Source organism: Geotrypetes seraphini, chromosome 15 (assembly GCF_902459505.1).
Source record: "Geotrypetes seraphini chromosome 15, aGeoSer1.1, whole genome shotgun sequence".
NCBI lineage: Eukaryota > Metazoa > Chordata > Amphibia > Gymnophiona > Dermophiidae > Geotrypetes > Geotrypetes seraphini.
In genome coordinates this window covers 54,355,401-54,381,564 of record NC_047098.1, presented here as the reverse complement: position 1 = coordinate 54,381,564, position 26,164 = coordinate 54,355,401, and the positions used below count along the sequence as shown (strand labels likewise).

The window sequence follows — 26,164 nt, the reverse complement described above, 5'->3', positions numbered from 1 at the left end:
TAATGAATGTTCCTAGAATTGCACTGACAGGGATATGGAATATAATTGCTTTCTGTACTTCCTGCTTCTTCAGAGTGTCCAGAATCAACATTCCTCAGATATTTCCATCTACTTGGTCCAAGTACAGCAGTACTCTGCATATTTCCTAACTACCAACCAGACCAACATATGATCCACGAGTACTGGGAGAAATTCAATCTGAGTATTATGCTATTTGCCTATATAGTCTTCATCATAAAGAACCTAATCAGACATAAAAGATTCTCTAACTGGCACCTAAGCTGTTAAAAAAATGCTGTTTAAAGGGCATTTTTAAATTGAGTTTCAAGGCACTGGAATTACACTTCTAAGCACTTTAGGCCACCTAGTGCCACTGTGGATGTAGGCAACGCCGGAAGTGACATTAGGCAGCCTAAAGCGCTTACAATGGCACAATTCACATCAAAAGGTAGGTAGTGGAAATGTTGGCTGGAAAACCTTGGCCTACATTTCCGGTGCCTACCTTTGCTGGAGATGCGATTCTGCACCCTGCACCGTCATGTGATTGACACATGATCAGCAGCTGCTAACAGCACCTGGGCCTGTTTTACCAGTATAGAATTGCTTTTTCTCTTCCCTTAAAAACAAAATCATACCCCAAACCCCCCCCCCAAAAAAAAAAAAAAAAAAAACACACAACAACCCAAAACAGCACAACCCATCACATTCATAAAGCATATTTAGCTCACAAAATGGAAAAAAAAAAAAAAAAAGTGATTTCTTTAAACCAGTGTTCTTCAACCACTGGTCCATGAACCAGTGCCGGTCCACAGAAATTTCCTGCCGGTCCACAGGGCCAGCACGTGCATCAGGCCCAAAACAATGTTCTTCAACTGCCGGTCCACGGTGTGATCGATGCAGTGTTATCTTCGAGCCAGCTCCCTCTTCTTCACTGATTTGGTGCACAAAGCCATGGGCAGTGGCTCCTACGGGCATCCTGCGCCTGAACCGGAAGCCTTCTCTCTGATGTTGCAACGTCAGAGGGAAGGCTTTCAGATGAGCACAGTACGTGCAAGGTGCAATTAGTACTATTATGGGGGCAGGGTCTGGCCCACAACTTAGCCCCGTGTTCTTCAACCTCCGGTCCACGGACAGATGCCGGTCCACAGAATAATTCTTTTATTTCTTCCGGTCCATAGGTGTAAAAAGGTTGAAAGACACTGCTCTAAACTACAGTAGTATGGCAGTAATAAGAAATGCTGCCCACAAATACTCTAACCCAAGGAGTGATGGAAAAAGTTTTAATTTTTCTCATTTTCAAAAAGACATACATACACACATACATTGTCTCTTGTATCAAAGATTTTTAGAAAAAAAAAACCAAACAAACCCTAACCACACACATACACAACACTGTTAGAAAGTTTCCAAAAGTGTTTGTGGACGCATTTACTGGCACTTCCAGGAGATCCCATGCTTCAGAGTGTTGGCTTCAAGAGAATAAATTTTCAAAAGCAAGAGGCACTGGTGGCCCACTGGAAATCTCTACATGGATGAGTCACTGAACCATTGCATATAAAGTGCATCCTCTTCTGGAACCCATAGTGCTGGCAAGAGTTCCGTTCTTTCGTAACAGGGAGAATGTTGATCCAAAACGTGCTTCGGTTTGGTGTCCCAATTGTGTCATGATCTTGCACTTAGCCTCCAAGGCGCTGGCCCTCGCCCCATGCAAAACCTCCTGGTCTCTCTTCTGGTAGTGGATTGTAGTTAGGATCCTCTTCTGGCGTATCAAAAATCACTTTCCTAGAAAAAAAAAAAAGGCATGTTTAAAAGTGCTGCTCATTCATTATTATTTATAATCATCCCATCAAGTGTCTAAACTGAAAAATAAAGCCAATTTATTACAAGTTTATAAGGGAGGATGATCTATTGTCTCGCTGGGACACCAGTACTTTCACCATAACACCTGTTGGGTAAGGAGCCTAGGGTTTCTTCTGTTATAATGTAAATTTATTTAATGTCACAAAAAACTGCACCCTCCAAAATATAGGACAAGAGAATCACCTTTCATTACAAAAAGGGAGAAAAGACCTCAGTGTCTTAATAGGGGCTCTTTAAGCTTCCCATATAGACAGGCTAGTTTTAAACAAAATTTAATCCTAGCAGACACATCCTTGGTCAAAAAAACTCCCAATTAATGTGTGAACTTCTATTCTAATTTACTTATAGTTTTATATATTTTTTTATACTTTTCTTCAAACAGCAATTTTCAAAAATAGAAGTCACTTATCTGAGTGCTTTGATATTCAGGTGTAGTCCTGGAGTAAAGAAAGCAGGAAAAACTGCTCTATGGAAAAAAGCTATCAATCAAACATTCTTCCAAATTATAATTTGCAAGCCTGGACTTGCCACATCCTGAATACCCAATTATTACTACTACCATTGTCTTCCAATCACGGGGCTTAGACAGCCTCCGGATATAATTATAATCCCTTAAGCCCCTCCCATACCTTATAAATACACCTGGATATTCCTCTGCCACCTTCACTAAATCCCCGGATGTCTCCTGGAGTAGACGGACTGCTTGCTGCAGCTCTGATCTTTGTCCCTGCTTGGATATACTTCCTGCTTCAACAAAAACTCCTGACTTGCTACAATACTTCTTATTTTGGTGATCGGACCCCATGGCTTTCTCGAGGTGAGCTCTTGGACAGCATTTTTTTAAAATTTAAAAGACTTTCCCTCCTTTCCCCAAAATTAACATACCCCTGTAAATGCCTAGTTCCCTTCAAACTCCTCTCTTTACCAATGATATAATATTTACTATCATTAAAATATTTATATTTATAATTTGGAAGAATGTTTGATTGATAGCTTTTTTCCATAGAGCAGTTTTTCCTGCTTTCTTTACTCCAGGACTACACCTGAATATCAAAGCACTCAGATAAGTGACTTATATTTTTGAAAATTGCTGTTTGAAGAAAAGTATAAAAAAATATATAAAACTATAAGTAAATTAGAATAGAAGTTCACACATTAATTGGGAGTTTTTTTGACCAAGGATGTGTCTGCTAGGATTAAATTTTGTTTAAAACTAGCCTGTCTATATGGGAAGCTTAAAGAGCCCCTATTAAGATACTGAGGTCTTTTCTCCCTTTTTGTAATGAAAGGTGATTCTCTTGTCCTATATTTTGGAGGGTGCAGTTTTTTGTGATTTATTTTGGGCATCCTTTTCTTGATTTTTTGGATAAATTTATTTAATGTACCATGTCATAAAATATCTAGGCAGTGTACAAAATATAAAATAAAGAGGGATGGACAGGAAACAAAACAAAGCTAAGGTTACAATCTACTCAAAATATAGAAGCACAAACTATAATAAGATACATTAGGAAGGGAGGAAAACAAGGAATATACAACACAGTAGCACCCCAAATGGTAGCTGCAGACCTCAAAGTTATAAAGCTGGTCTAAGCTCTGTTTTTTTTTAAATTAGACAAGCTGATATATGCAGCCCTGGAGCTGACTACCCTACGTTCTCCTACAAATGGACCTTGAGCTTGTTTGGAGGTTCTAGCAGGGGAGCACAGCTACTGGCATACCCTTGACCGAAGAACGGTACCTCTTCTATCGGGAGGTCATCCTCTGAACGAGCACATAGCTTCGGAAGGGATGAGCATGGAGCGGCGAGGGAGGAAGGGGATACCCGCCTAGCCAGCCAGATCAGCCGAATCAACCCTAGCAATCAATAGGGTGACAGATGTCGCAGCCAGATCGCCCTCACATCTTCAAGCTTTACTTTGTTTTTTAAAAAAATTTTTTAGTGTGTGTGTGTGGGTCCTTCTCTAAGGGAAAAGGAAACCTTAAAAAAGATAAACCCAATAGAGCAGGGCTGCATTTCCTTACCATCTACTGAAGAGATTAAAATATTGGCTGTCTCAGATTTGCATCCTGCTTTATAAAGTGATGTCATTCAGTTCTGTGTCTCTCTTACTGGTAAGAGGGCATACACCCACTCAGGAATGTTCTGAAGGTAAGGAAATTTTTGTATGAAATGCCCCACTTGCATTTAAAATTTGTTGAAAAGAAAGGAACTCACCTTTATTCTAGATTTTTTCTACTCAGATTTTAGACCTCCTTCATATTCATAGAAACACAGAAACATGGCAGCAGATAAAGGCCAAATGCCCCATCCAGATCATTCACTACAGCCTTCTCTCCCTAAGAGATCTCACATGTCTGTGCCATGCTTTCTTGAATTTAGACACAGTGCCTCCACCACCTCGTTTGTATACGTACAAAATGGATGGTGTCCTCAGAATCTTTACTCCACCAGGCTGATTCGGAAACACATCCTCCAAGAAATAATAAATATGTCCAACTGCAATTCCTACACAATGGAAAAAAAGTTACTGTGATCAAGGTATATTCTAGATCATTATAATGATACTAGTCTTTAAGCCCGTTACATTAACGGGTGCTAGAATAGATGTGTCTGTCTGTGTTTCTTTATCTCTCTCTCCTTGGCCGCTGTCTGTATCCTTCTGTCTCCACCCCCCCCCCCCCCCGAGCAAAGCTGCCTGCCCCCAGCACACACCTCCCCCCCAAAGCAGCCCTCTTTCCCTCTCCCTAAATGTCTCTCATGGCCCTCTTCTGTCTTCCTCCTCAGAGCAAAGCTGTCTGTCCCCAGCACACCTCCCCCCAAAGCAGCCCCCTTTCCATCTCCCTAACTCTCCATGGCCCCTTCTGTCTCCCCCTGTACATCCCTCCCCCCAAAGCAGCCCCTGTCTCTCCCTGGCCCCTTCTGTCTTCCCCCCCAGAGCAAAGCTGTTTGCCCCAAGCACACCCCTCCCCCCCAAAGCAGCCCCTGTCTCTCCCTGGCCCCTTCTGTCTTCCCCCCCAGAGCAAAGCTGTTTGCCCCAAGCACACCCCTCCCCCCAAAGCAGCCCCCTTTCCCTCTCCCTATCTCTCCATGGCCCCTTCTGTCTCCTCCCAGAGCAAAGCTGTCTGTCCCCAGCACACCTCCCCTCCAAAGCAGCCCCCTTTCCCTCTCCATGGCCCCTTCTGTCTCCCCCCAGCACATCCCTCCCCCCCAAAGCAGCCCCCTTTCCCTCTCCCCCTGGCTCCCAGTATTGATCCCCTTCTTACCCTACCTCCATCCCGGCGTCTTCTGGCCTGCTCCTCTTCAAAGCAGCCTGCGATCGTGGTGGCCGGCTTTAGCGAACCTAGCAGGCCGCTCTCCAACTCGGTAGCACGTTCCCTCTGACGCGATCCCGTGCGTCAGAGGGAGCGTGCTATCGAGGTTGGAGAGCAGCCTGCAAGGTTCTTTAAAGCCGGCCACGATCGCAGGCTGCTCTGAAGAGGAGGATCAGCGGCGGCAGTGGCGAGTGAGGGCGGGAAGTGTGTTCCCTGCCGAGGACGCGGGCAGGGAGAGAGCACAGTCGCGCGCCTTCAGCCACCACACGCGCCTCCAGCCCCTGCAAGCGCCGTGAGGTGTCAAATAGAATACTGCCACAGAAGCACACCTCACGGCGCCAGGAATCACAAATTTTCAAGAACGCATGCACGCTCTAGAGTTTTATTATTATAGATAACTTGCACTTTTTCAACACAGCACTGTGTATGTCTGGTAATGCGATAGAAATAGTGATTCAAGATGAACTACTGTCAGATACAATAGGTATTTCCCTATCCACAGCACCTAACACCCTCACTGTTCTTATAGTTTTGATTGTCTTGCCTAACTCCCACAAGATTCAGTTGAGGATGCTAGAAACAAGTTTATACCTGGTAATATAAATAAGTCATATTAAAATGAGAATATTAGCATTGGATCATTTCAAGTCTGATCTATAACCTAATAGTAGTGATGTGTGCTGCTACAAGAGAGATCTGTGTCCCATTCCCTGCATACTGAGATGGCCAGGCTTGTGGATGCTACAAAGATGAAGTATTCAAGTTTTCCACATACAGAAATCCCAACTATTGAATACCCACAACCCTGGCAAGCAGAATTAAGGTTTAATTCTGGATTAATAGTAATCCAGTCATTACATTTTAGAGGGCCAAGGGCAGACAATGAAGGATAATGACTACAGAGACTCATGGTGCCCTAACCCTAGTTAAAGCAGATGGAAGAGAATATGACGAAGAGGTTGGGTCAGGAACAAAACATTAAATGTCAGAAAATTCACACTGACAGAATTAGTTACTGTATATCCAGATATTACTGTTTTTGCTTTAGAACAACTTAATTGATTTTAAGAAAATATTTTTTCCAAGATCTGAACAGATTTTCAGCCACTAAGTTTGTTTCTTACCTAGGAGATCCACAATAATAGAATTTCCCAGCAGCAAGGAAAAGCCCATCAGTACCCAGGGTAAGAACGGGGCCTGGAAGTTCAGAAGGCCAAAGAAGTTCATACGGACATATGGGTTTCTTCTGCTCCAGACATACACAAGCATTATCGTAAATGCCTGCCCCAAGAAAACCAAATTTACAAATAAACCAAATATCTGACAAAAAACAATGTCAAGGAAGATTCAAAGAATAGTATCAAGGTACAGGGTCTGTATTTTCTAAGCTTAAATGGAATACATCCGTTTCTAATGTTAACTGCCAGTGTAAGAAGAAAATGAGTCCTGTACCTATGGGTAAGTGCATCTTCATCTGTGAGGGATGCAGAAAGTATCTTACATTTTCAACTCCAATGCCTTCCTGTATTAGCGAGCACTGCCCTCTCCTCAGTTTTTTCCTTTTGCAAGTGAGGTGTCTTTTCAGATGCTTAATATTTGTTTTTGGGTATTCAACTTTTTTTTTTTTTTTTTTTTGAGGCTTTGGGTGCTCTAGATCTCCCCAGTAGTCCTGGGACAGCTTTGCCTGGGAGAAGCTGCAGACTCAGGGTTAAGAGGTCTCTAGCTGGGCAGGCCACCCTTGCTGCAGGGCACTTGTCTGGCTGGCCTTCCCCAACACTTGGATTGGCCAATTGGAGTCTCCTCACCTGGTTTCATTCAAAGCGTGAGTGCAAGCTGTTTTTGAGCGCTGCACTGGTCGGGAGACCTTGTGGGTGCTGGTTGCGTCCCCCCTGCTCTCTCGAAGAATCATGTGGAGACGGGGGTGGTTTCAGGCTGCTTCAGCCTGTGTAAAATGCTTTTCCTCTATCCAGCTAGCGAGAGCTGATGCAGGCACAACACATGGCAACAGTAAGTACAGCCTATTACTATAAGAGACATCAGGGTAGAGTTGAATTGGGGGGGGGGGGGGGGTTGAAGAGTTTCTGGTGCTTCCACAAGGGTTCCCCTCCCCTAAAATCCTGTTTTTGACATTTTTTTTTTGGTCTGTTTTTATTGCTCCCCAAGCCATTTTTGGTGCCAGAATCACTGCACCAGTGGCCATCTTGCATTTCCCAATTTTATTTTAAAAGCCTCTAACTGCCTCAAAACACCTAATTTGTGCACCATTAAAAATTGGAAGTTTCTCTATCTCTGCCTGCTGGTAGATGTGGGCTATCCCATTGGTCTCTGGATTCATCTGCTGCTGTTGCTAGGGAAACTGCATTTTCATGGGGTTGCAGAAGGTTGAAACAATAAGTTATACTAACCAATGCACGGTAATATTCAGCGAAAAGGCATGTTTACATTCCCCCCCAATGCTGTTAAAAATCACCCTCCCCAGTCTGATCCCATTGTTTTTGTTCCAAATGCAGCACACACATTTTCAATCCCTCCTCTCTGTATCCCCAGTGGAATGATGGGCAGGAATTGAGTACTGTAGCAAGCAGTTTCTAGTCAGTCCTTTTTTTCTCTCTCTCATCCCATTTCACTTTGCAGACGCAGGACCTAAGACAGGACCTAAGACGCAGGACCTAAGACAGGACCTAAGACAGCTTGAACAGTGGTCATCAACTTGGCAGCTGGGCTTCAATGCTAAAAAATGTAAAGTAATGCACCTAGGCAAAAAAAATCCGCACAGAACTTACACACTAAATGGTGAAACCTTGTCCAGGACCACGGTGGTCCGTGATTTAGGAGTGATCATTAGCGACGATATGAAGGCTGCCAATCAAGTAGAGAAAGCTTCATCCAAGGCAAGACAAATGATGGGATGTATTCGTAGGGGTTTTGTCAGCAGAAAGCCTGAAGTCATAATGCCACTGTACAGATCCATGGTGAGACCTCATCTCGAGTATTGTGTTCAATTCTGGAGACCACACTACCGAAAAGATGTGTTGAGAATTGAGTCGGTTCAGCGAATGGCTACCAGGATGGTTTTGGGGCTCGGGGAACTCACGTATGAAGAAAGGTTGAGGAAACTGCGGATGTACTCACTGGAGGAGCGAAGAGAGAGAGGGGACATGATTGAGACCTTTAAGTATATTACTGGGCGTATAGAGGTGAAAGATGATATCTTCAGTCTTACAGGGCCCTCGGTAACCAGAGGACACTCGCTGAAAATCAGGGGAGGGAAATTTCAGGGTGATGCTAGGAAGTACTTCTTCACTGAAAGGGTGGTAGATCATTGGAACGAGCTGCCTCAGCGGGTGATTGAGGCCAGCAGCGTGTTAGATTTCAAGAGAAAATGGGATATTCATGTGGGATCTCTAGGAGAGTAAGAATCAGGGAGTGGGTCATTGGTATGGGCAGACTCGATGGGCTATGGCCCTTTTCTGCCGTCAATTTCTATGTTTCTACATGCTGGCAGGAAGCTGGAAGATGGTTTGAGAACATTGCTGGCACCACTGCTGTGCCACCTCAAGTCTACCTTTTTTTTTGCCAGCAATGGCAACCTTGCTGGCATTTCAGCAAGTCATGCCACCGCTTAATGATTCTTCATTGGCGAGAGTTATAGGCACTTAGTGGGGTTCAAATGAGCAGCAACATATACATTGGCACCCCAAAAACTTGTTGAACCAAGAGACATGTGTGCTCTAGGAGTAGTATTGGACTTGGTACACCAAACTGCACATGCACGCTCCATCCTCTGGCAGTGAAGAGACTGCAGCCCACCACCAATTATGTATAGATGACTTCTAAAAAAGCCTCCTTCCAATGTCTTATCACTCACTTTGGGCCTGATTTATCATGCAGAGTTTTCCAGGATCATTACTAAGGTATAACATATCTGGAAAAAGGTGGGTTTCTTATATCTTCCTTCCATGTGAGAAAGGAAATAACCAGGTGAGAAAAATCCTATTAAATAAAACAAAATGGTTTAAAGGCATATTAACTGTAATTATCAGTTTTAGCACAGCAGAATTCTGCTCAAATCCAACAAGTACAATAAAGTTGCACTAGTCGGTATTTATAGCCCCTCACTCCCTTATACAAACTAAGTATTTGATTTCTTATGCATTCAATATATCCTCTATATCTGATCATACCACAGCAACGAACAATTCCTGATCAAAACCAATGCCACAATCTGAACTTCTCATCTATAGAGCTCTGCGTAGCTCCGAAGGAAATACATTTTTTTAATTCACTTTTTTGCAATCATCCAAATCTTTGGTTCTGTTTCCTGAACTTGTATTTTATTAAACAAAACCAAACAGTGAAAGGATACAGTCATTAAAAGACCACCAAAAAGAAACATAAATACAAAGTCAGCAGTGCGGCCTCGGAAAGAACCCTCTTCAAGCATTCGACAGTAACGATATCTGAAAATCGTTCAGGAAAAATATAAAAAAGTGCACATACTGAAAAGGACATGTTTCCTTCGTTACTACCAAGCAAGAGTTCAAAGAAACAAAGGGGCTTATTTTCAAAGCATTTGAATGTCTCAAAATGACTAAAAAAAAAAAAAAAAAGTCTGCCTGCCAAAAAAGTCCAAATCGCAATTTTGGAACAGCAAAATTTGGATATTCTACCATGCAGCTCATCCAAATAGTAATGAGGCATACTGAGGGCGGGACTAGGAAGGACCCAAAATTAGGACATCCAACAGCAATAATCAAATGAGAAGAAACATTCAAGCCTAAAAAGGAGGCCATTTTTAATTTAGACCCTTTTCAGTCATGGCCAGGAAACAAAAAGATGTTCTGATTGAGCAGTTGACCACTGGAGGAATTAAAGGCATGACATCTCCTTAATTTCCCAGTGGCTGCAGTCCCCCCTCCCTCTCCCCTGAAAATGAAACCAGAAAGGAATACCAGGCTCTATGACAACATCAGGTACTATGGGCATTCTGAGCAAAGCTGAAAGCAGATCAGAAGAGTGGCCTAGTGGTTAGTGCTGTGGACTGCAAACCAGGGTCCAAATTTAAGTTTTTGCTACCCCGTGCCTTGGTGAAAACCTTAAGTGCAGTTATAGTGTAGTAGGATACATACAGTGGTTGCTATAATCATAGTTAAGTGCAACAAGCTGGCACATGGGGAGGTCAAGGATGAATTACATAGTATAAAAGGAAGGAGGGGAGGGAGAGAACCTATGGAGGGTTTCATGTTACTTGATGCCCTCTGCACTATGTATTGATGAAGGGCTTAATATGCATCAGCAAAGAGGAATGTTTTAAGGTTTGCCTGGTTCAATTCCCACTTCAGCCCTTTTTTCACTCCTTTCAATTGTGAGTGCTCCAGAAAGAGAGAGACAACTTACTTTACCTAAATATTTACACCTGCAAGCCTGAAGGCTATTGAAGTGGTATAGTTGGGCACAGTAGGTATTTCCCATTCTGGAGGGCTCAGCATTTAAAATAAAAAGTTGTAGGTGGATATGAACTTAAGTGCTCTGGTTTACAGCCCACAGAGGTTGCCCCTCTGCTCTACAAGGATGTTTTGTGTGGCCATTTCTGTAAAAAAAAAAAATGCTGTGGTGGATGTCCTTATCCCTAGGTTGCAAGTTGAGATGGGAGTTTCGGACATTAAAAGCAGGAAATCCCAATTTTGACTTGGGACATCCTTTTTTAAATACCCTTCTACACTTCTGCATCGGATCTACCCACAAATCATTCCAGGTTGTCTTTCATCCTTTAGCATTTTAAATTGCCACTCAGTAACTAACTAGGCCCCTTGGAACAGAGTCTTTAATTAAGCAGCAAGGAATCTGCCAGGGAAGCTAGGTTCGAATCCCACTGATAACCCTCCACTGCTCACATACAAGCTTAGATTGTAAGCCCTCCAGTGACAGAAAAATACCTACTGTACTACCTGGCATAGCAAGGGTGAGTGGAGCCCCTCCCCCCACACCTCATTCATTTTCTGGGCGCGAGCAGCATCACAAACGTGCTGCCCATATCGCGTCAGCTCTCCTTCCGATGTCACTTCCTAGTGCGGGACCAAGAAGTGATGTCAGAGCTGACACCGACGCGGACAGCAAATTTATGATGCTGCTCGCTCCGGGAAAATTAAAGAGGTAGCGGGGAGTGGGGGTGGAGAGGAGGACGGGTGCCTGAGCCCCCACCAAGACGGCACCCGGGGCAGACCGTCCCACTTTACTACACCACTGCCTTGGGCTATCACTAAAATGGTGTTAGCCAATCCAAATCCCTACTTCTACCTACATATAAAAATGTTGTCCATCATAGTGCTGAACAGTAGTGAAATATGCCTCAGACCACTGTATTTATTGCTATCTTGCATGGGGAAGGTGGAGAATTTGCATTCTGATAAAAAAATAGAAGTTTCAGCATCCTCCATTTTCCCCCTCCCAATCTGGTGATATTTCTTGCTCCCAAAAGCAATGAATTTTTGAGAAGCAAGACCATCCAAGTAGCTCCATTCTGGTTTATAGCACCCACCTTTAATTTACACCCAAGAATGACTGAGAACATTACAATGTGAAATACATACACACACACAAATCTGTATTCAGAGTTATACCACAAGTGCTTCATGAAGGATACAGGAAAATCATATTAAATAAAAAATTGAATCCAACTGGACCAAAGAATAAAAAGTTTGTAATTAATCGCCATGCCTGTAAAAAGGAAAGGAAAAAATAAATTGATAAATGAGTTTGAGATAGAGTTTATCCTTACTTGTACACCCTACCCCAGTCACTGCAGTGACATTACTCTGGCCAGGGACCATAGTCTGACTACCTATGGAACCTGGCACACATGAATCTTAAGCATGGCCACCAGATTCTACTGTTCTTAATAGTTGAAATAAAGCCAGCAAGCTCTTAGCTAAACAGCAGTAAGAAGTGCATCTACAGTACAGACTTTTAACATTTGGAACTCTGCAATCAAATGCCCCAGCCTTCATAGATAGATTACTGATTCCATACGACCCACCAAGATCCCTAAGGTCCATATCTCAATTTAACCTCAATATTCCTTCCCTAAAAAATATTGGCACACGCCATACCTCAATTTTTTCAGTTACAGCCCCTGCAATCTGGAACGCTCTTCCACTATATTTAAAAATGGAAAAAAACTTAAAAAAATTTAAAAGCAACTTAAAATGTTTCCTTTTTAACGACGCTTTTAACTGAAAAAAAAAAAAAAAAAAAAAAAGGGCTCATTTTAGAGATTAAATATTTGTTTTTAATTCATGCCCATTTCCCTAATTCCTTTTGTGTTTACCCTAAATGTTTCTTTCATTTACTTTACCAATTGTATTTCTTTCCCCCTTTACCATTTGTGTTTATCGCAAGCCAGCCCATAATTACCTAGTACGTTCTATAGTCTGTTATGTAGTTTATAGAAAGTTTGTTCTAAATGTTATATTTTCTTTTTTGCTGTATTGTTATTTTATATTCTGTACAATGCTTTGAAGAAACGAAAAAGCGTTTAATCAAAAATTAAATAAACTATAAACTAGGTTTTAGAGATAGGGATGGAGTGCTTCAGTATACTACCCACTAAGACAGATGGGGAAAAATACTTGAGTGCCTGAATAAATTCATATAAACTGTTCTGAGTTTTTTGGGAAGAACATTATAGAAAATTGAAATAAATAAATACTATGGAAGGGACAAACAGCACTTCTTGAAATTTTATAAGAATCTATATAAGGAAACATTTGTGGGGGGGAGGAGAGGAATAGAATGAGAACACTGTCAAGAATTGATTAGCTGTAGCTAACAGAGGTGCAGAAAAGTCAACTGAATGTAGTGGGGCACTGCAGAATAAATTAAATCAGGCTCAGGACGAGGGGTGGTATTCTAAAAAGAGATAAAACATCCTAAAATTGTAGTTTTGCACAAGGGTAGGGAGTTGTAGGATATGGGTTATAGACCTTATTAACACAGGTGTCAAAATTTTAGCTGTGATCTTAACGGATAAGTTAGGAGCCATGATGTTACAACTGCCGAGACTAAAACATGCAATACAATGAAATTGCTGGCCACCTTGATAACAGCAGGTGCAACCCAATTCTGAAAGCCAAAAAGGCATTTGACAAATTAGGGTAGGATTACATGTTCTGAGTGTTAGGAAAGTGGGACATCACTAGAACATCACCAGGAAAGTGTTGGCATGGATAAAAAGCTACTGTATTATACTGGAAGCCTAGTGCCTGGCTACTCATTAATGAGGTCACTGATTAGTTTGCTACAGGAGGCAGTACTAGGTGGGGCTAACCACTATCCCCCATTTTATTCTAATATTAGAGCTCTCAACCCTTAAGTTGTAGCAAGCTCCTGAGTTCCAAATTATCAAGCTGGGAAAGAAGCTGAAAAACTGTCCATTTGTGGATAATATTTTAATATCTGCACAGGAGAATCAAACTGATATTAAGGTGATTGTACAGATTTTTGTACAAATGTGGGCCTGATTCTATACAGGTCTCTAAAAATTTGGGCCCGATTCTATACAGGTCACTAAAAAAAAAAAAACAGCAACCAACCAACCAAACAAACCCCCCCCAAAAAGTCAGCACTGACTAGTACAGCGCTAGGCATTCTAACTTTTAGGTGCATCATATTTATGCCAGGGTTCTCTTGGCCTAAATGTATGTGCCTAACTACTACCCCCCTCTCCTTTTACAAAACCGTAGCATGGTTTTAAGCACCGGCTGTGGGAGTAACAGCGCCAATGCTCATAGAATATTTTCAGTTGAAAATGACGAACAAAATTGCAAATAATATAAAACATTATACAAAAAGCAGACATGTACTTACTTGATAATGTTTAAATATTAATTCAGGATTAAAGTACAGCTGGAAAGGTGTGATCAGTTCTAATTGCTGAAATACAAGATAAAATTAGTACTAATTAGGATTTAAAAAAACAAAACCTCCCAAACCCCCAAAACGCTAACTTCTGCTAATTAAGATGCAATCAAGGTGTCTGAGCATACCATAGTTGCAACAGAAGTTATGGTGTACTTGGATTTCAACAACACCTTTGACAAGGTTCCATGAAGATGATTCAAACAAACAGAGCATCCTTGGTATAAATGACAGGGTCATAAATCAGTTCAGTGGGAGATGGCAAAAGGTTAACAGTAAATCAAGTTCTTTTGGAGGATGTAGAAATTACAAATGATGCACAGCAGAGATGAGCTCTTGGTCTGATTCTTTTTGGTATTTTTGGAACTGATATGGCAGAAGGGCTACTGGAAGGTGTGAACAATGCAATATAACACTGAAAACCAAATCATTTAAGATTCTCATTTGGTGCATAAAGTATTTTACCTTGGTCAGCTCTTTTTCTGTATATTTCATCTCTAAACATTTCCTACACCCCATCTTGTAGACTCAAATCAACAAGTACTACCTCACCCCAAGAATGCACATCTTTAATCTACCTGGCATGTTGCTGCCTTCTGCTTAAGCTGTGGAACTACTTCCTTCTATTCTTAACGAACTTTCCTTCTCAAGGTTTACTGTATTTTTCACTCCATAAGATGCACCTGACCATAAGACACACCCTAGATTTAGAGGAGGAAAACAAGAACCCCCCCAACATTCTGAACCCAGGCTCTGCACCTAGCCCCCCTCACTCTGCCAGGCTCTGCACCCTGTCCCCCCTCCCTGCCTCTGCACCCTGTCCCCCTTCCCGGCTCTGCACCCAACCCCACACTCCTTGCCAAGCTCTGCACCCTGACCCCCCTCCCTGCCTGGCTCTGTACCCTTTCCCCCTCTAGTGATCTAGTGGTAGGCCGAGACAGGGGACAGGGCGGGCAGGCAGGACCCCCCTGTACCTGTTTTTAATCCCAGCAAAGAAGAGAAGCAGCAACCCAAACAGCTCTCCCACCACAATGGGTCACCTGCCTGACCAGCCCATTACTGATCCACCACCTGGCCTCCAATTAAGTTAGGCCCCCTGGAGGAGGCGCCAACCCCTACAGCATATATGAGGGCACCCACACTAAGATTCCATGAAAGCCACGTGCCATACCTCTACAGCGTCGGCAGTCAGGAAATGGCAGGAGCCATACTCCATGAGCTGGACTGTGTCCAACACTCTCCACCCGACCACCGACTCCAGGGACTCCCCCGCTCAAACCCCAGCTCCCCATGTCGCTCGACACGTAGCTCCAAATGCTGACCCAGGAGCTGCCGATCCACCCTGTTGTGTTCCCCACCAGCCGCTAACGCAAGCCAGGTGGTCATGGCCCAACACAACACACCGGCAGCAGAGTCAGGCCTGCACGCAGCATGCAATGCCTGTCTGATCCACCCTGGAAGACAGTCCGGACCACAATTACCACAGAGGCATGGCGAGCCACACTTCTGGCAGCTGCCCCCACGCTGACCGGCACCCGAACCCAAATGCACCATAAACACGGGCCAACGATCTACGGAAGCAAGCTGATACACAGAGCCAAAGCTGAAAACTGCCTCCGAGGATGAGGATCAGGAACAGGCCTGCCAGGATTAAAAACGGGTATCTGGTTTTGTTTTTGGTGGTATTCGCTACATAAGACACACCCTAATTTTCTCCCATTTTTTGGGGGAAAAAAGTGTGCCTAACTGAGCAAAAAATATGGTAAGTCTCTTAAAAATACACTTCTTTACTCTTGCTTACACTTCTTAAATTTTCCCAACTGTGGATTCGGTCTCAGTTGATGACCAGATATAATGGATTAAACAAAGAATACTGGTGATAATTTGAGTGATTGTTCTTGTTCGCTTTCCATTTAATGATGGAGTTATTTTCTTTTTGTGTTGTTTTAGACTTACATTGCTTAGACCAGTTGTCTCAAGCTCAAACCCTTTGCAGGGCCACATTTTGGATTTGTAGGTACTTGGAGGGCTTCAGAAAAAATAGTTAATGTCTTATTAAAAAAATGACAATTTTGCACGAGGTAAAAAAAACTCTTTATAGTTTATAAATCTTTCCTTTTGGCTAAGTCTTAATAATAATATTATAATTTATAGCTAAAGAGGCATATGATCAAGAAACTGTTTTATTTTACTTTTGTGATTGATAAAACATACCAAGGGCCTTAATATAGTACCTGGCGGGCCATATGTGGCCCCCAGGCTGCAAGTTTGAGACCACTAGCTTTGACCTATTTAACAGTATATGTGGCATAAAAAGTTTTAACACACACATAAATGGGTAATAAGCAGTAAACAAAGAGATCCAATGTCCCCAACATTTTTCATAACAATTCTCATCATGGAAAAAATGGAAGTGCAAGAGCACAGAGGAATGGTGATAAAAGTAAACCAGATACAAATGCAGTTGATAAAGACTGAACTTCAGATCAACAGGGATAAAATGCAAGTGATGGCAACAGTAATGATAATTACAATGAAGATGCTCATAGAAGGTGAGATGTTGAAATGTGTAGCCCAATTTGAATTGGGAAGTGCAATAACCAAAGATAACTGTAGCAAGAAACACAAAGGAGAACTAGAATAGCCAATAATGGTTTTGTGAACCTGACTACAATATGGAAGAACAAGATCATTAAAGAAAAATGGGTAGACCCAATGATCCACAGTGAAAACAATCCACCGATAAAAACAAAAACTGTGGATACAGATGTTCTGGAGATAATTTATTAACCACTGACATATAAAACCATGAAAATTCAATTAAAAAAGTACAATGATAAAAAAATACTGTGATAAAAATCCAATCGGACCCTACACGGTCCGTGTTTTAGCGAACACGCCTTCCTCAGGGGGGGAGGGATCCATTTTTTTTGCTATTTCAGCTTGTCTGCGGTGTTCTTTGCTCACATGTTTAAAGACAATAGACTATTTTCAGTCCAATTCTTTATATGTGAGGTTGCAAACCATTGGACCCCTGAGGAAGGCGTGTTCGCCGGAACACAGACCGTGTAGGGTCTGGTTAGATTTTTATCACAGTATTTTTTATCATTGTACTTTAATTTAATTTTCATGGTTTTATAGAACAAGAACATTACCACAATAACCAAACTACAAATACTGGACACTGCTTTATGCACACGAGTTCTTATATTCCATTTTAAAAAAAACCCAAACAAAAACACACTGTGAAGTTGAATGTATTTGAAAAGAAATATTACAGGAAAACAAGAATAAGTTGGAGGGGTATGGGCAAGCTTTTACAAAGATGCACTGCTGGGAAGCGCATGATAAATGCTGAGCCAACCATAGGAACAGAATAGTGGCTTAGCAGCGCAACTTTATAAAAGGACCTGTTGGTGAGCACAGAGAGATTGGAGAGAATCTGAACAGGAAAGAAATGGCTGTGGACAAAATTGAAACAAGGAAACTAGCAATGTCTAGACACAGAAAAGATGAAAACAATTATGCTTGGAAGAGGTAAAGGAGTGAGAAAAAGGAAGACCAAATAGAAGATGATCGAATATCCGTGAATTGACTAAATTTGGACATCCAGGATAGCGAAAGAAGGACAGTCAACAGCGACCATAGGATACAATTATGATGTGATCAACATCAAATAAAACAAATTAAAATTCACTTTTGTTTGTTTAGGGGAGTTTGAAGTGTGCAAGGTAAAGGTTCACTAAGCAGCAGCGGATAAAGCCGTCAGATTCTGAAAACAGAATTTCTCCTTGTTGAAACCCATTCAGAAGCTTTTTTTCCTTTAGTATATCCCTACCCAGCCGAACCGTCCCACAGACAAACCAGTGAACACGCCTCTTTGATCTTACCACAACAGCCGTGGTGAGCACACAGGCAGTGGTATATGCTCTGGTTACCGAAGGGATCTGCAAGTACTCCTGCCTCACCGTCTGATACGCCATCTTGCCCACCTCGCCTTCTTCATTTCCTGTTCCTGTCTAGGTGGCTGAAGGTACAAATAAGCTCCGCCTAAGTAGAGGACCCAGCTGCCAATAGTGGAGCGTTTTCCCTGACTCGCTGGCGCCGGATTGGATGCGTACCGATATCAACTCTTCGGCCTCCACGCCTGCATTACCAAAAGCGTCTAAAGAACACATGCTCACCGAGGATTGGACAGCGACAGAACTTTAGAGAAACAGGAGCTATCCGATTTGTTTAGACTGGTGCAGTTGACACTCCTGGAAATCTGATTGGTGGAGATGGCGGGAGGCGTGACTAGGAACGGAAGCGAGCGTGAGCAGCCTGGAGGGGTGGGAGATGGTTTCAGCGTGAGGGTGAGGAGCGGATGTTGTGGGCGATATTTCCCCGCTTTCAGGCTTCGTCGGGAGGAGAGAGTCGAGCGCGAGGCCACACGCTCGTTAATAGTGATGTAATGGACTGTGGAGCTTACAGGTGCCGGTCTCTGCTGCAGGAATGGGCTGCCTAGAGGTTCACTCGGAAAGTGGCTGCTGTGCCTCACTTTCTAAACTAGTTTACACAAAGAAAACAGTTATAAGGTAATCAGTACTTTTCATTCCTAGCTTTCGAGAGGGGAGGGGGGGGGGGCAGTACTCTCTTTCTCAGTTATAAATCAGAATATAAAGTTGGTGTTATGAAAATATTCGAGCGGCCTGAGAATCCGCTTCATCACTGAATACAGAATGCATTTGAGACTCATCGTTTACCCTGATATTGGGGAGGCTGCACGATGTTCCTAAGCAGAAATTAACAACCACGCAAAAAGGGAGTAATAGAAAAAAAAATGGCTTAGGAAGTTGCATCAGTACAGAAAACCGATTGTTGAGCTTCATCTTCTTCTATTGAATTATGTTGGGTTATGGCTTATACAGCCCTGCATTAGTACTCTGTAATTTTTAAACACTATGTGTAACTGATCTTCCGAGGATTACTCTTGTAAACTATTCAGATACATTAAGCTAATCCACTAAAAATATATCACTTCAGTTTATTTGCTGACCACTGTTTCCACTGAGCTGGTGCTGGTAGCTCCAGGACTGGGCAACTTAATAGGTACAGCTGTGTACCAGGTGGTTTTGTTTAATTTCAGCCCTGAGAGCATTCCTGTTATTTCATCTTTGGGAATTGAATGTTCCCATCCTTGGTTTGATTTATCTTTTTTTTTTTTTTTTTTTTTAAAGATAATATGTCTCAGGATTCTGATCTTCCGCCAGCCAAGAAATTTAAGACGGGGTCCCCACTTTTCCCCTTCAGCAGAAAGACAGTGATGCTGGCGGGAACTCGAAAGTCTCAGATCCCGGTGGAGCTACAGCGTAGAAACCTCCCCATCTTCCAGGCTCGAGCCCAGCTTATTGGGCAGCTCCGGCAACTGGACAGTGTCGTGCTTATAGGTAACCGGGACCCTCGTAGCCAAAATCCTGCAGTTTTCTGAGAAATTGTTTAACATTCTGGATCTCTGTCTTTGTTAGTAGGGATTAAAGTGGTGATTGTAGGGTGGGTCCACAGTGCTCAGCTTTACATCAGTTTATTTTACTGTAGTATACTTATTATAAGAACATAAGAAATGCCTCTGCTGGGTCAGACCCAAGGTCCATCGTGCCCAGCAGTCCGCTCACGCGGCGGCCCAACAGGTCCAGGACCTGTGCAGTAATCTTCTATCTATACCCCTCTATCCCCATTTCCAGTAGGAATTTGTCCAATCCTTTCTTGAACCCCAGTACCGTACTCTGCCTTATAACGTCCTCTGGAAGCGCAATCCAGGTGTCCACCACACGTTGGGTAAAGAAGATGTGTGAATAATTATAATCTGTATCCTCTTCTCACACTTCTGAAAATACTACATCTTTTTTTTTTTGAAAATATGTTTATTAAAGGATCAATGCATACGAGAAAATACAAATTGTGACCATACAAGAAAGACATCATATACAACAATCAAGGGTGCAGGTAAAAAGAACAAACGTCGATACGTCCACAACATATCCTCCCCCATGCAGATCCAATTTTTTAAATGAAACCCCCTCCCCCTCCAGCCCCTCCCCCCCACCCTCCCTGTGCACCCATGATCTCCAACCAGCCCTAAAAGGAACTCCAATAATCCAAATAGGTCTTAGATTTCCAGCTCACAGCCCCCCGACGGTGCTGCCGCTCCCACCCAGCCATCAGAGACATATTAGCCCGCCACTGTTGCACCGTTGGCCGCGTAGTACCAATCCAATGGCGAAGAATAAGTTTCTTTGTGATTCCTAAGGCCACTAAAAGAAAGCGCCTTCCAGATTCGCTAACACCCGCTTCCACCAGGGGACCTGTGACACCCAACAACAACTTCCTATAAGACCAGTCTATAGATAATCCAATAACTTTCTCCAGCTCTTGGAGCACAAAAATCCACAGGGGCCCTACATGTGAACCTGACCTGTAAAATGATCTTTTGTCTAGAACCTGTTCTTCCCTAATCCTTTATATCCTTCAAACCCCTTTTCTTTTTTATCTATACCCTTTCTTTCTCCTTTATCTGTAACCTTCAATCCCCTTATCCTTCAGGAATTTATCTAGTCCTTCTTTGAAACCCCATAATGTAGTCTGACCTATTACACCCTCCGGAAGTGCATTCCAGGTATCCACCACCCTCTGTGTGAAGAATTTCCTAGCATTGGTTCTAAACCTGTCCCCTTTCAATTTCTCCGGATGTTCTCTTGTTCTTGTAGTTCCCAGTACACTGAAGAACCTGTCCCTCTCCACCCTCTCTATGCCTTTCATAATCTTGTAAGTCTCTATCATGTCTCCTCTGAGTCTCCGCTTCTCCAGGGAGAAGAACCCAAGTAGCTTGGTTCATTTTTCTTCAGAGAGTCAAAGCCAGAAAATGTTATATAGTGGAATCAGAAAAGGTTCAAAGAAGGGCATCTATAACGATTAAGAGGATTGAACTCCTTTTTATATGAGGAAAGTTTAAGAAGTTAGGGCACTTCAACTTGAAGAAGAGATGTCTGAGGGTGGGGGTATATGACAGAGGTTTACAAAATCCTGAGTAGAGTAGGACAGGTATAAATGAATTGTTTATTCTTTCAAAACGTATAAAGATGAAGGGACACTCCATCAATTCACATGGTAACACTTAAAACAAACAGGAGAATATATTTTTTTCACTCAACAAATAGTTAAACTCTGGAACTCATTGCCAGAGGATGAGGTAATGGAAGATTTAAGTTCTTAACTCAATCTTCTTTACAGTAGAAAGCACATGAGTCCTGAACTAGTGGGTTATGTATCCTCACCTGTGAGGGCATGCAGAAGACATCTACTTTTTTAGCTCCACCTCCTTGTGTCACTGGGCAGTACCCTATCTCCTCAGTTCATACCAAAAGCAGCAGATAACCCCTGAAAGGGGATAAATAACAAGGTGAGGCATAGAGAACTCCCGATCGACTCACTTTTAATCTGCTCTGCCACAAATACAAAATAGCATTAACAAGGTGGAGTGAAAAACAAACCAGCACCAACACTTGTTCTGCTCTGAAACCTCTGACCAGAGTAATCATATATAGAATAGAAATTCCTGTATTTAAGATAGCAGCCCGCAGCCATTAGCTGCCATAATATAAACCTCTGGAGAGACCTACCATTCTGCGACTGAAAGCAGGTTATACTGAACACAGACAGGACAGGGCTTCAGGACTCATGTGCTTTCTATTGGAAAGAAGATTACCTAATCTTCCATTCCAGTGAGTGGTAGAAAACTGGAATGCTCTTCCGGAGTCTGTTATAGAGAAAAACATCCTCCAGAGTTTCAAAACAAGTTCTTGCTGAACTAGTGAGACTGGACTCATTTGGAGCACTGGTCTTGACCTAGGTGCCGCCACGTGAGCAGACTGCTGGGCAGGATGGACCATTGGTCTGACCCAGCAGTGGCAATTCTTATGTTCTTATGAGTTCTGAACTAGGGGGATGTACCATAGCAGTCCCTTCAGTCTAGGGTGGGATAGATAAACCTGCTGAAAGCACTGAGGACCTGAAAGAATAGTCCTTCCATGCCCTGTGAATTTCCTCAGGTGGAACTGCCTTGGACTCTTCCTATGAAGAAGCTATACCTCTGGTGGAATGAGCTTTCAACACCACTGGTGAGTGCTTACCACATCCAATGTAAGCTAAATCAATTGCTGCCTTGATCCATCTTGAGTTCAAGGCTAGTTTACCTAATCTGCTAGGATTAGTCAAGACAAAATGATAAGCTGATAAAAAAACTCATTTGTGACTTCAAGAAAACAGAGAACTCTCCCGATGCCTTATCTTTTTTCAGCAAGTCAGATGAAATATTGAGACTACCTTAGGAAGAAACAAAGGTACCATGTGCAAAGACAAACCTGCCTCTATAATTCTGAGAAATGGCTCTCTGCAGGACAACACCTGAAGTTCCAAGACCCTTCTCGCGGAAGCAATGGCTACCGAGAAAACTGTCTTGATAAGACCATATAGGAAGCTTCCCGTAGTGGCTCAAAAAGCGCTTTAATGAGACCCCTTAAGACAAGGTTAAGATTTTCATAGGAAAAAGCTGATGGGAGGATACAGATACATCACTCCCTTTTAGAAACCTGGAAACATCAGGATGGGCAGTCAAGGAACCTTTCTCTGACCTCTAAAAATACATGAGAAGCTAGTTACTTGCACCATGAGAGAACCTACCGCCATGCCTTTCTCCAAACCTTCCTGAAGAAACAACAGTATCGCAGGAGTTGAGGCCCTGATGGACTCTATCTGATGTGCTACACACCAGTGTTGAAAAGTCTTCCAAGCTTTCGCATAAGCCGCAATCGTTGACAGCTTCTTAGTTTGTAGGAAAGTGGCTATGACCATCTCCAAATAGCTTTTCTGTGGATACAACCAAAGTGGTTTATATTTATATTCACATACTTTTTCTGACCTTAGCACACAGTAAATAGCACTTAATAGCTCAGTTTTAACAGGGCTGCATTTTCAGGAGCAATAACTTGCAGGGCTTTCTTTCATGCTGTGCATATATATTTATGCTGTTGAACATGCCTTGGCTGTGATGATTTCCAGTCTTTCTGCTTTGATTAGCTTCTCGAATAGAGTCTTCCTTCCTCTTCCTCAATGATCTGCACCTTTTTGTTAGGAAATCTAAGTTCAACCAGTGGCTGAGCTGATAAGATAAGTGTTATTTACTATGAGCTTATAAAATACAGTATAAGTTATTGACTCATGAGTGTCATCATTATGAGTTTCTAAGGAATGTTGAAGAAGCAATAGTGTGTTTGGTTTTTAGTTGAAATGGAAAAAAACATACAAAAACAAAAATTAATAAAATAAAAATAATTGAAATAAGGGACTGGAGGTTTTTGCCTAATGAAAGAACCTAATATCCCTATGAGTCATCCATTTTGATAAACTTGGGATTCCTGAGGTCCTTTCCTTAAAAATTGAGAAGATCATTATTGAAATATATTGCACTTTGCATTTTTGATATGTTATATTTTGAGATAATTTTGTGCAAAGGAACTCTTGGGGTTGATATCAGTGTTACTATTTATAAGTTGTATCAGCTTCATTTAGGGATTCATTGAAAGATACAATTTGACCAATTTGGATAAAATGTTAAGTTTGTAAGGGTGACACTGAATTATTGGTGTTCTGACTTACAGGGGAAACAGGGTCCGGGAAAACCACCCAGGTCCCTCAGTACTTGTATGAAGCTGGCATTGGGCGTCAGGGCATTATTGCTGTAACCCAGCCTCGGAGAGTTGCTGCTATATCTCTGGCCACAAGAGTTTCCGAGGAGAAAAAATCTGAACTGGGGAAACTGGTATGTCATCTTTTAGATTCTCAAGCTTGAGCCCTTGAGGATCCCTGATTTGCATGACTAATTTCTCTCTCTGTCTGCTGAAATGTTACATTTGTCCCACATTGACTGAACCACCTTACGCTAATGGAGATTTGGTACAGATTAAATCTAAACTTTTACCTGGCCCCCATTATGTATGCGGATGTAAACATATGTATGTGCTTGTAGTTAACTCTTCCATACATGTATAGAAAAGCATACTATTACAGAATAGAGACAAATATTGGATTAAGGAGTCAAGCTCAGTTTAAAACTACTGGGTTCCTCCCCTTCTTTTTGTTCATAATTCTCTTTAAACCTGTGTTTCATATGTTTCTGGTCAATTAATTTCTTAGGTAGGCTATACTGTGCGCTTCGAGGACATTACATCAGAGGAGACTAAGATCAAGTTCTTAACAGATGGCATGCTGCTGCGAGAGGCGATAGGGGACTCTCTGTTGCGCAGGTATAGCAGTGTCATTTTGGATGAAGCACATGAGAGGACAGTCCACACCGATGTACTTTTTGGCATTGTGAAAGCAGCGCAGAAGAAACGGAAGGAGCTGGGGAAATCACCACTTAAAGTGAGTGCTGCTGGAAGGGGTTAAGTGAAGTCAGGTGAGGGGGACAGTCTCCATCTGATCCTCAGTGAGGATTACCAGAGATCAAGAGTCAATACTGCCACGTTGCTTAGTGAAGTGTATTAAATAAGATCATCACAGGACCATTAGTTTATGATATTTGTAGAAGAATGAGCTTGATGAACAGATTCAACTAATGATAGCTTGTAATGATCTAGGAGGCTAGAGTACAGTTGGACATGTTTCAGGAGGCATTCATTTGATGATGGGCTGGGGAGGACTTCGACGACTGGGATGGTTTAGATGGGCTGACGTGAGCTTTGACGGATACTCCAGTAGATGGAACCTAAGCACAGTACCAGGCAGCACTCTGGGTTTCTGGCTGAGAAATATCTAAGAAAAAGAACAATTTAAATTAAATCATTAATTTATAGAGTGTATGGTTGGGCAGACTGGATGGACCATTCAGGAGATCTGTACATGAGTCGAGTCTTTCATTTGAAAGGAAACACTGCAATGAGAGGGCATAGGATGAAGTTAAGAGGTGATTGGCTCCAGAGTAATCTGAGAAAATACTTTTTTATGGAAAGGATGGTAGATGCGTGGAACAGTCTCCTGGAAGAAGTGGTGGAAACAGAGACTGTGTCTGAATTCAAGAAGGCCTGGGATAGGCACTTGGGATCTCTCAGAGAGAGAAAGAGATAATGGTTACTGTGGATGGGCAGACTAGATGGGCCATTTGGCCTTTATCTGCCGTCATGTTTCTATTCAGGTCTTCATCTGCCATCATTTACTATGTTAATAGCAGTACTGTACTTAACCCAGGGGTTTTCCTATAGAGCGGTTCTGTTTATTATTTCAAGAAGTAGTTATAACATGATAAACTGCATTTGAGGAGATAATCCGCAGATTAAGGATGGGATTTAAGACTGATGTCCAAAATCATGATGTAGATGGTGTTTAATTGTTGCCTTCTTATTGAGGCCCCCCCCCCCACACACACACTTTTTTATATTAAATGTTGAAGCCCAGGGCCCCATATTACATTGCTGTTTTGTGCCCCGAGTTTGTCATCCTTTGTTCTGTTAAGTGAAGGAATATGCTGACTTTTGGGGGCTCTGTGCTCCAGTGACAAATACCTCTCTGCTACTGTCTCTGCAGGTAATCATCATGTCAGCCACTATGGATGTGGACCAGTTCTCTCAGTATTTCAACAGTGCTCCAGTTCTGTACCTGGAAGGGCGACAGCATCCAATCCAAATCTATTACACCAAACAGCCTCAGAGTGACTACCTCCAAGCAGCTTTGATATCTGTATTCCAGATCCATCAGGTAATTCTTTTTTTTTTTTTTTTGTATTTTCCATATCAATGACAGAATTACATAAGTTAAATAAATCTCTAATAAGCCTAGATTTTTATACAAAGAAATGAAATCAAGCCCACATTAAAGGTGGAAATATCTGAGAGCACCGAGTATCAAAGAAAACATAAAGCAAATAGATAACCTTATTCCTAGCAGGACAGAATCATCAAATTTATATAACCCTTAACATCTTACAATGCAATAACCATCAGGTAATTCTGAGCAGAAATTTCTCATGTCTAGTAGTCATGTG

General features: G+C 42.2%; 2 protein-coding genes across 4 annotated transcripts in view; one reads left to right on the top strand and one right to left on the bottom strand.

The window, feature by feature from the left end:
- Nucleotides 1–1,400: 1,400 nt before the first annotated feature.
- DERL2 (derlin 2) lies at nt 1,401–18,228 on the bottom strand. 2 transcript variants are annotated; one of them, XM_033922145.1, is made up of 7 exons: nt 17,982–18,167; nt 14,041–14,106; nt 11,819–11,892; nt 9,542–9,635; nt 6,300–6,495; nt 4,279–4,369; nt 1,401–1,782 (listed from the first exon to the last, which is right to left on the bottom strand). In XM_033922145.1, the coding sequence occupies exons 1-7, from the start codon at nt 18,072–18,074 to the stop codon at nt 1,677–1,679; spliced, it is 720 nt and encodes a 239-aa protein (XP_033778036.1). In that variant the 5' UTR covers nt 18,075–18,167; the 3' UTR covers nt 1,401–1,676. The 2 variants fall into 2 exon arrangements, with proteins under 2 accessions (XP_033778036.1, XP_033778037.1); XM_033922146.1 differs by lacking the exons at nt 1,401–1,782; nt 6,300–6,495; nt 9,542–9,635; nt 11,819–11,892 and having other exon boundaries at nt 4,304–4,369; nt 17,982–18,228.
- Nucleotides 18,229–18,378: 150 nt separating this feature from the next.
- DHX33 (DEAH-box helicase 33) overlaps nt 18,379–26,164 on the top strand; it is a 41,355-nt gene continuing 33,569 nt past the window's right edge. Inside the window, exons 1-5 of one of the 2 annotated variants that reach the window (XM_033922143.1) lie at nt 18,379–18,668; nt 19,311–19,520; nt 23,787–23,947; nt 24,322–24,549; nt 25,708–25,878. In XM_033922143.1, the coding sequence (XP_033778034.1) occupies nt 19,316–19,520; nt 23,787–23,947; nt 24,322–24,549; nt 25,708–25,878 (765 nt within the window). In that variant the 5' untranslated portion in view covers nt 18,379–18,668; nt 19,311–19,315. The remainder of the gene's footprint in view (nt 18,669–19,310; nt 19,521–23,786; nt 23,948–24,321; nt 24,550–25,707; nt 25,879–26,164) is intronic. The other variant, XM_033922144.1, reaches the window with a different exon arrangement.